The sequence below is a fragment of the Apis dorsata genome, unplaced genomic scaffold (assembly GCF_000469605.1).
Source record: "Apis dorsata unplaced genomic scaffold, Apis dorsata 1.3 scaffold_734, whole genome shotgun sequence".
Lineage (NCBI taxonomy): Eukaryota > Metazoa > Arthropoda > Insecta > Hymenoptera > Apidae > Apis > Apis dorsata.
In genome coordinates this window covers 268,493-278,651 of record NW_006263897.1, presented here as the reverse complement: position 1 = coordinate 278,651, position 10,159 = coordinate 268,493, and the positions used below count along the sequence as shown (strand labels likewise).

Below are 10,159 nucleotides of genomic sequence, written 5' to 3'. Positions count from 1 at the left end.
ATATAATTTCTACATTATTTCACAATTTATATATAAAAATAAAATAATTAAAATTATATAGTATAATAAAAAAAAAACTCACGTTTCTCCTGTGCCATAAAAATAAACACTATATTTTGAATTTTTTGAATTAGGATCAATAACTTTCTCAACCTAAAAAAAAAAAGATATTATTTATGTTATAAAATATATTCATTTATAAATTGTTAAATTTAATTAAATTTTTTCTTTATTCAAAATTCTAAAAAATATTTTAAATTTTTAAATTTTATAATTTAGTTTTTGTAACTTATAATTTAAAAAAATTTTATAATTTACTATTTCTTTGATATGATATATATGTATATAAATTATCATATATTTTTGCGTATAAACATGATTTTAAATAATATATTAATATCAATATCGTGTTTTAAAATACCGCAATATAAAAAAAAAAAATAATAAGATTAAAATTAAAAATGTTACTATCATTAATATTTTTGATATAAATATTCATTATTATTAATTTCATCATAAATATAAAAAATAATTATAAAATCTATAACAGAACTTACTTTTGCTGGCCACGGTGGATAACCTCGAACTTTTGCGAAAACCTTGTCACCCGCAAAAAATTTCTTATGAAGCTTCACCATGTTGACGACAAACTTTTACAAGTTCAGAAGTAAACAGCAAACGCTATTTCTATTCCTATTATACACGACGTACAATGAGACTCATTAATTTTTAAGAAACATTGAACAAAACATTCCGAAAGCCACCATTTGCACGATATAATATCAAAAACACGCAGAATAAGACGCTGCGCGCCAATTCATGAGTCTTCAGTTACGAATATTCTCATATGAATCTATACAATATAGATTGAAAACTCTTAAAGTAAAACTGAATCTCTTATTGGGTGCTTTCGACTGTATCGATACCATATCAGTTAATCATTTAATTATTTCTATTTCAAATATTTTAATTAAATTCTTTTTTAAAATTATATTTAACATATAAAAAAAAATTTACTTTATTGACAAAAAAATTATAAAAAATTACTTTCTTTATTCTTTTATATTAAATGTTCCAACAATATATTGATTATTGAATATCATAATGAAGATTATTTCTTATATTTCTTATATTTCTTATCAATTAAAATAAAGTAAAAATAAAAAAAATTTAATAAATCAATATGTATTTATATATATATTTTATGTAACAATATCAATAACAACTTAATATTGCTTTTTATATGATACAAATCTGACATTTTATGTTGTCTTTGCGAACACGTGAATGTATTACAATTTAATGGATACGGGTTGTATGTCAAATGTGTTAATGTTGATTCAATATTTATTGTAAAAAAAAAAAAAAATTTTTATATTATTTAGCAAATATGTGCAATGTTTTTATTTATATTCGATATATTTTTTCAAAATTTTCAATTAAAAAATTTGAAAAGCCTCTTCCTTAAAATGTAAGTACACTTTTAATTTGCTTGTAATGCATCCTGCGAAACTTTTTTCTTTTTCATTTTATAATTCTTTATTTTTTTTACAGCATGTATTATGATTCTTTTTATATACATCTACATGTGCAGCATATTCAATTTCATGAAAATTTCAGTCTTTCTCGTATAATTATATAAAATTAATTTTTTGCGATTACTTTTTTTTTTATTGTACTCTTATCGCTGTAATAATTCTTACGGGAAAATTCCGTGAAATTTATAATTTATATTATTTACTAATACTTGCACTACTAATAAAATTTCTTTTTCCTCTGCAGAATAAAAATTTGTAATATATTAATATTTTGCATTTATTTTCTTTTATTTATTAGTATTTATATCAATTTTTTAATATCTAAACAATCTTTTAATAAATTAGTTTTTTATTTCTGTTAAAAAAAAATATGTTTTTATCTTTTCCTTTAAAATCTCATGATTATAATAATCTTATTATTATAATAAATATATTTGAATCATATATAATAAACAGATGAATATATTATATTGTGCACATGGCAGCAATATATGATGTTATAATCAAAGATGCCAGTTCTTGAGAAGCAACGCTTCCTTTGAAGTGTTCAAGTTCAAGAGGCCTGCTGAGGCACAATGAAAGCCATTGTATCAATTACATTCATCGTACTACTATATGGGATAAACTCAGTACCCATCAGTGCCATTAGAATATGTGCCAGTAGGAAAAAGAATAATGAAAATTTTCCATTAAAACAAAATACACCTAGTGTACCTGAAGATTTTCTCAATGACAGTAATATAATTCATACTGCAGTAAGTTTAATATTAATATGTTTTATATAATATTATTATAGATAAATTAGTTTTTAGATATATTTAAATAAAATAATTTAACTTTTTACAGAAAAATGATAATATTAAATTTGAAACATGTACTAATTTTTGTCATGCATTATGGCAAGAGGAAAAGACTGCAAATGGAACTAAAATTATCATTTTATCTCAAGGTATATATAATAATTCATTCAATAATTTATGATATTGTATTTTTATGATTTTATATTTTTATGTATAATAATTTAGGTTGTTGGAAACAGTCTGGTGAACAAAAATGTGAAACAACAGAATGCATTGCCCTTCAAAGCTCCACTAAAGCATTGAATAATACAAAATTTTGTTGCTGCCATGGAGATTATTGTAATCTTAATATCAATAGTACTAATACTTTATATTCTGAGAATAATGCACATACTTCTATTTCTGCAGAAAATAATCAGCCTAGTAAGGATTCATGACATAAAATATAATATTCTATATTAATTTATAAGTTTATTGTGCATAATATTTTTTTTTTTTTTTTATGAAATCTTACAGCAACTCAATATTTGGAGCAATCAGATTCTGGAAGATGGATTGTTATTATAACAAGTGTTTTATTATGCATATTATTAGTAATATGTATTATAGCTTTAATGATATATCGTATATATCATAATAATATGTTAGCAAGATTAGGAAAACCACTTTCTTATACAGATCAATTTATGGATAGTACAGCATTAAGAACTGGTACTTATACAGTAGATCATTTGAAACTTACAACAATTGTAGGTATGTTCTTTATTAATTATAATTATATAAAAATAGATCTATAATAAAATAGATGTTTTTAATATATTTATATAATTTCAGGTCAAGGTCGCTATGGTTCTGTATGGCAAGGCAGCATGGGAGATCAAGATGTTGCTGTAAAAATATTTCCTTCTCATTATCGTAATTATTTCCAAAATGAACGAGATACTTATTGTCTTCCCTTTATGGAACACTCATCTCTTTTAAGTTACTATGGTTAATATTTTTTTTTATTTTCAAACAATATTTTATCATTTATTGAAATAGTGTTAAAATATTAATAATAATAATAAATATTTATAATCCTTATTTAGGTGTGGATGAAAGAGTTAGTATGGAAGGTAGTGTTGAATATCTTTTGGTACTTAGTTTTGCACCAGGTGGTACTTTAACAGATTTTTTAAGAACACATATGATTGATTGGGCTACATTTTGTAAAATGGGTCTTTCTATGGTGAAAGGTCTTGCTTATTTACATACTGATATACATAAAGGTGGTAAGTAAAAGATACAAAAAATATTTTAGGATAAATCGAAAAATATTCTTAAAAAATTAATTTGCAGATAAATTTAAGCCATGCATTGCACATAGAGATATCAATTCAAGAAATATATTAATCAAAGCTGATGGTACTTGCTGTATATGTGATTTAGGATTAGCAGTTCAAATTTCTGGATCTAAATATTATTCAAATGGAGAAGCACAACATGCCGAAATAAAATCAATCAATGATGTAATATCTTGATGATAATAATTTTAATATAAAAAAATGTATAATATTTAAAATAATTTATAATTATGTATTTTTTATATTTAAATTAGGTCGGTACTTTGAGATATATGGCGCCAGAAATATTGGAAGGTGCTGTAAATTTACGAGATTGCGAAAGTTCTTTAAAACAAATAGATGTTTATGCAATGGGTTTAGTAATATGGGAATTAGTTTCAAGATGCTCGGATATTTACGTATTAGGATCTGAAGTACCTCCCTATAGACAACCATATGAGAAAGAAATTGGTCTTCATCCAACATTTGAACAAATGCAAGTTTTAGTTTCTCGTAATAAAGCAAGACCTCTATTAGAAGGTAATTTAGTGGATAGGCCAGGAGTACGTTTGATTAAAGAAACAATGGAAGATTGTTGGGATGCAGATGCAGAAGCTCGGTTAACTGCTTTATGTATAGAAGAACGCCTTTCAGAATTACAATCTCATCGAGGTAATCTTTATTATATTGTCATTATATAATATATACATATATATTAAAAGAAAAAAATAATTCATAAATTTTTAGTAACAATACATTTTACTGATGGAAGTCCAATGGTAAACTCCCATTGTACTCTAGTGCCTTCAACCACAAATAGTCTTTATAGTGAATCTTCACATCATGACAATATCCACGCCACTCAACTTATATCACAGGTAGCACAAGATAGTTCGAGCAACGAAGGCGGCGTTGTTGAAAATCTGGTAACATTATCACCTTCTGAAAGCATTATCCATGAGCATAGCTGTAAGTATTTTATTAAGATTATATTATAGATTTTAAAATTCATTATTATAATATAACTTTTTACTATATTTTAGTTAAAAATTCAAATGAAATAGCAATATATAATCATACTCAAACACTTCAACCTTATCAAGGACGAAATCCTTGTATGGAAAGAAATTTAATGTTACAGTCGGATTCACTTGAAGATTTGGAATGTAATGGTAATGTACTTGTTGATAAATCTATGAAACATACATGTAATGATCAATATAGAATTGTATCAGAAGCACAAGGACTTGTTTCTCATGATTATTTGAGTCAACACACAACGCAATTATCTCAATTGAGACCAGCTACACCTATACCATATGTTCAAAATGTTATTTCGGATGATGGTACATCATCGTATGGTAAAAGGAAACAAACAAATATACATGAGATTTGTTCGCAAGATAGTCCTAGAAAAAAATTATTCGGATGGTCAAATTTTAAAAAATTACTTGTTAATAAGAAAATGTATCCATATAATAAATATCAAATAGATCGAGAGGATTCTAAATCCAATTTATTGTCAAAACAGAACGTACAGATCAAAACTGTAGAAACTAATGTAACGATATCTCCGGCAGGAAAATATGTGAATGGTATTATTACTAAAACACCTGCTTTTACTTCTACGTTAGATAAAAATGATAAAAATGCTATACAAATTGGTAAACAAAAATTTGATAATGATAATAATACAAATACTCGACCATCTACCCTACCCCTTGTAAATTTAAGAAATAAAAAAAGTGAAAATATTAATAGACAAGAAAGCATCGATAAATTCAACGAAGTTTTTAATGTAGGATCTAATGTAAATGTGTTAAAAGATCCACATATGAGAATAAAAACACCGGGAGATTTACCACCTTCAGTAAGGAAAATTCGCGGTCGTGGACAATCAACCGCTAGATTTTCTCTTTATGACGATCGTATGATGTGCAATATTTTGAGCGAAGAAAATGATCGAAATGACAAAGCTATTTGGAATTCGGTACCGTTTGGTATGGATCTTGGTGATAGCGATGACAAACATTCACCGACTAAATTTAATACCAAAAATGTTACTTGCTTTTAATTGAATAGAGTACTAACATATTTGTAAATGTTTTTAAAAATCAACATAAATTAAGCTGTATTATAATTTCAGCTTGAATATATGTATGTACAGAGAAAATATACGTAATGATAAATAGGATTTTATACTCTTAAATGTATTTAGGAATGCATTTTGAAAATTTAAATATTAGAGAAAATAAAAAAAATAAAAAAAAAGAATAAAAAATAAAAAAGAGAAAGAAAAAGTACTAAAGTAACATTAAGATATTAAAGGGGATATTCAATTAATTACTTGATTCTTATAAGTATATTTTATGCTTGAAGGATTTTTTTTCCTTCACAATAAATATCTATTCATAAATCTTATATCAATGTTAATATTAATGTTTCATATGTTCAAACTAGAGATAAGAAATTCACTAGGAATGTATTTTGATACATAGTGAATGTACATTATAATTCTCATTGTCAGCACATAATTATTTTATGTATTTATAATTCTTATGAATTATACATATGAATTATTCCAAAAAAATTGATGTTAATTGTTTATGGAAATATGCGATAAATAAAAATATTAAAGTTTATTGACATATTTCTGAGCATTAGAAAAAAAAAATTGTAAATTTATCCCTTCTAGTATATAATTTTTTTTTTCTTCAGATACCTTGTATGTTCTACAAAAAAAAATATAAATCACAAAATATAATTACATAATATTAAAAACAATATAAAAATGGATTTTACATTTGAATGAAAATTATAATTATCTAAGCACAAAATTCATACTTTCTGTAAGCTCAATGTAAATATTTGTAGTATATAAACATTTTAATATATATATTAAATAAGCTTGTTATGTTTTATTTTAATAAAATTACAATCGTATGTTACAGTATGCAGTATTTATGTTAAGATAAGTCATATTATAATAATAATGTGAAAAAATAAAATAAATAATATAACACAAAAAATAATAAAATTATTTCTAAAATTTTTTATCTACTGAATGTTAAGATATACATAATAAATATTTTTATTATTATTAATATTCATAAAATATATATTTTCATGATTGTTCGGATATATCCGATTATGCTCAATTGCCAAGAATTTTCGATATATATTATTCTTTATTAAATTATTTTCTTAAATATTAAAGTATATTATAAAATACTTAATTATTATGTCTATAATAACAGTTTTAAGACATGATATCAATTTAAAATCATTTTTAACTTATTACTCTTATTTTTCAAAAGTAAGTATTCTAACCTGCAAAATTTAAATTGTTTAACAATCATTTAAGGTTATTTATATAATTAATTATATTATTGAATATCTAATAGAACAATTTACAATCTTTATCATCATTTGCAAAATATGCAGAACATAAATCATTGGAAAAAATTCGAAATATTGGTATATCAGCACATATTGATTCTGGAAAAACCACCTTAACAGAACGAATATTATTTTATACTGGAAGAATAACTAAAATGCACGAGGTAAAAAAAAAATAATTTTAATTTGTATTATTATTATTATTCAATATGCTAGAATATAAATTTTTTATTTAATTATAATAAAATATTTATTATAGGTGAGAGGTAAAGACAATGTTGGAGCAACAATGGATAGTATGGAATTAGAAAAACAAAGAGGCATTACAATTCAATCTGCTGCAACTTACACTCTATGGAAAGATCATAATATTAATATTATTGATACTCCTGGTCATGTTGATTTTACTGTAGAAGTAGAACGATCTTTACGTGTTTTAGATGGAGCTATACTTGTATTATGTGCAGTAGGTGGTGTACAATCACAAACAATAACTGTAGATCGACAAATGAGAAGGTATAATGTACCTCGCATAGCATTTATTAATAAATTGGACAGATTAGGTGCTAATCATAAGAGAATCTTGAAACAGTTAAGAGGAAAATTAAATCTTAATGCTGCATTTTTACAATTACCTATTGGTTTAGAAAATAACAATAAAGGAATAATAGATTTAATTAATCAAAAAGCTTTATATTTTGAAGGAAACTTTGGTGAAGTTGTAAGAGAAGATGAAATTCCATCAGACATGAGAACAGGTATATAATATATATTTCATCTAGAGATATAGTATAATTATAAATTATTCAATTAATATTAAATTCACAAAATGTCATATCTTACTAAATCTCTAGATGAATCATAAGTGTAAAATATTTAATTTATTAATATTTTAGAAAATACAAAAAATATCATGTTTTAAGTTAAATTGTGTTAAATGTTAAATCAAACATATTTTATATATAGAAACACAAGAAAAAAGACAAGAGTTAATTGAACACTTGAGCAATGTTGATGAATATCTTGGAGAAATGTATTTAAATGAAATACAAATTTTTGAAAAAGATATAATAGATGCTATTCGAAGATGTTGTATAAAAAGAACTTTTGTACCAGTTCTAGTTGGAACTGCTTTAAAAAATAAAGGTGTTCAACCATTATTAGATGCAGTTATAAACTATCTGCCAAATCCTGGAGAAGTTGAAAACTATGCACTTCAAGAGAATAAGTGAGTTTCTTATTTATTTGTTGCTTTTGAATTATTTAATTATAATTACTTTTTTAATGAATAATAATGAATTGTTATTTATAGAAATGAAACTGTTAAAATTTTGTTAAATTCTGAAAGAAGTAACAAACATCCTTTTATTGGATTAGCATTTAAATTAGAAGCTGGAAAATTTGGTCAATTAACTTATTTTCGTTGTTATCAAGGAATGATAAGCAAAGGAAATACTATAATTAATACAAGAACAAATAAAAAAGTTCGTATATGATTGTAATATAACTTTTATATTAAGAATAAAATTTTTATATAATATTTTTTAGGTTCGAATTCAAAGACTAGTAAGACTTCACTCAAATCAAATGGAAGATGTATCTGAAGTTTATGCCGGGGATATTTTTGCTTTGTTTGGAATAGATTGTGCATCGGGTGATACATTTGTCAATAATTCTAATCTAAAGTTATCAATGGAATCTATTTATATACCTGAGCCTGTAGTATCGATGTCTATTCAAATAAAAAATTCAAAAGATCGGGATAATTTTTCAAAAGGTATCGCACGATTTACCAAAGAAGATCCTACTTTAAAATATTATTATGATACAGATAATAAGGTAAAATATGAAAAATGTTGTATATGTATATGTTGTATATGTATTAATATATTGAATATATATAAATGAATTTGAGAAAACTATAATACAATACTATGATTTAGGAATCTTTAATTTCTGGAATGGGAGAGTTACACTTAGAAATATATGCTCAAAGACTTGAACGTGAATATGGTTGTCCTATTATACTTGGAAAACCAAAAGTTTCGTTTCGCGAAACATTACGTGAACCTATCGAATTTGATTATCTGCATAAAAAGCAAACAGGAGGAGCTGGGCAATATGCACGTATAATTGGAATATTAGAAGTAATAATTTGATTTATTTGAATAACATTATATTTATTATATCTGTATTGTATATTTATTATTTACATTTATTTACAATATTATTTTTATAGCCATTACCGACAGAAAAAAATACTGAACTTATATTTCTTGATAAAACAATAGGAACAAATGTTCCAAAACAATTTGTTCCTGGTGTAGAAAGAGGATTTAAAACCATGTGCGAAAAAGGATATCTCTCTGGTCATAAAATAGCAGGTGTTAAATTTACATTATTTGATGGTATGCACCATATCGTGGATTCTTCAGAATTAGCATTTTTTCTCGCTGCAGAAGGTGCAATGAAAGAATCATTTTTAAAAGGATCATGGCAAATTTTAGAACCAATTATGTCAGTTGAAATAACTACTCCTGTGGAATTTCAAGTAAATAAGAATATATATATATTTTTCTATTACTTAACAATAAATTATATTTTATATTAATTTATATTATTATATTAAAGGGTATAGTTACTGCTCAAATCTCTAAACGACATGGTATCATGACTAATACAGATAACAATGAAGGATGGTGTACATTAAAAGCAGAAGTTCCATTAAACGAAATGTTTGGATACATTGGCGAATTGCGATCTACTACTCAAGGGAAAGGAGAATTTACTATGGAATATGCAAGATATACACCTTGTTCACCAGAAGTAGAAGAACGATTAATAAGAGAATATCAAGAAGCGAATAATTTATTTTCGCAACAAAATTAGTGAATTCAGAAATAATTTAATATATTTGTATTAGGAATTATTTTAATTTTTTCTATATAGTATATGAATGTTAAACGTATAATGAAATGAATGAATGTAAAATGTGAATGTAAATTTAAATATGTACATGAAGAAATGTATGATTGTTCGATCTAATGAATGTAAGTAATTATGATAATGAAAATGACAATGTTTAAAATTTTCGTTTTAA

The 10,159-nt window shown here is 24.3% G+C and overlaps 3 protein-coding genes across 4 annotated transcripts in view; 2 read left to right on the top strand and 1 right to left on the bottom strand.

Moving 5' to 3' along the window:
- Positions 1-872, bottom strand: part of LOC102677130 (PC4 and SFRS1-interacting protein) — a 5,274-nt gene extending 4,402 nt beyond the window's left edge. Inside the window, exons 1-2 of the mRNA XM_006622630.2 lie at positions 558-872; positions 83-153 (exon numbers count right to left, since the gene is read on the bottom strand). Of these exons, the coding sequence (XP_006622693.1) occupies positions 83-153; positions 558-638 (152 nt within the window). The 5' untranslated portion in view covers positions 639-872. The remainder of the gene's footprint in view (positions 1-82; positions 154-557) is intronic.
- A 416-nt stretch (positions 873-1,288) lies between these two features.
- LOC102676883 (bone morphogenetic protein receptor type-2) lies at positions 1,289-6,308 on the top strand. 2 transcript variants are annotated; one of them, XM_006622628.2, is made up of 11 exons: positions 1,289-1,471; positions 1,995-2,293; positions 2,385-2,487; positions 2,564-2,761; positions 2,855-3,091; positions 3,173-3,328; positions 3,427-3,609; positions 3,677-3,846; positions 3,936-4,332; positions 4,408-4,629; positions 4,704-6,308. In XM_006622628.2, the coding sequence occupies exons 2-11, from the start codon at positions 2,114-2,116 to the stop codon at positions 5,732-5,734; spliced, it is 2,877 nt and encodes a 958-aa protein (XP_006622691.1). In that variant the 5' UTR covers positions 1,289-1,471; positions 1,995-2,113; the 3' UTR covers positions 5,735-6,308. The 2 variants fall into 2 exon arrangements, with proteins under 2 accessions (XP_006622691.1, XP_006622692.1); XM_006622629.2 differs by having other exon boundaries at positions 1,413-1,471; positions 2,024-2,293; positions 4,704-5,734.
- Positions 6,309-6,766: 458 nt separating this feature from the next.
- LOC102676748 (elongation factor G, mitochondrial) lies at positions 6,767-9,956 on the top strand. The gene is made up of 9 exons (XM_006622627.2): positions 6,767-6,976; positions 7,065-7,223; positions 7,319-7,817; positions 8,026-8,287; positions 8,372-8,543; positions 8,608-8,898; positions 9,003-9,206; positions 9,299-9,610; positions 9,691-9,956. The coding sequence occupies exons 1-9, from the start codon at positions 6,902-6,904 to the stop codon at positions 9,946-9,948; spliced, it is 2,232 nt and encodes a 743-aa protein (XP_006622690.1). The 5' UTR covers positions 6,767-6,901; the 3' UTR covers positions 9,949-9,956.
- Positions 9,957-10,159: the final 203 nt, after the last annotated feature.

Bases quoted from the DNA above. Each gene is read 5' to 3' on its own strand.
- LOC102676748 (XM_006622627.2), top strand. From the start codon at position 6,902: ATGTCTATAATAACAGTTTTAAGACATGATATCAATTTAAAATCATTT. The intron at 6,977-7,064 runs GTAAGTATTCTA...AATATCTAATAG, and splicing joins ATTACTCTTATTTTTCAAAA to AACAATTTACAATCTTTATC. The intron at 8,899-9,002 runs GTAAAATATGAA...ACTATGATTTAG, and splicing joins ATTATGATACAGATAATAAG to GAATCTTTAATTTCTGGAAT.
- LOC102676883 (XM_006622628.2), top strand. From the start codon at position 2,114: ATGAAAGCCATTGTATCAATTACATTCATCGTACTACTATATGGGATA. The intron at 2,762-2,854 runs GTAAGGATTCAT...GAAATCTTACAG, and splicing joins TGCAGAAAATAATCAGCCTA to CAACTCAATATTTGGAGCAA. The intron at 3,329-3,426 runs GTTAATATTTTT...ATCCTTATTTAG, and splicing joins ATCTCTTTTAAGTTACTATG to GTGTGGATGAAAGAGTTAGT.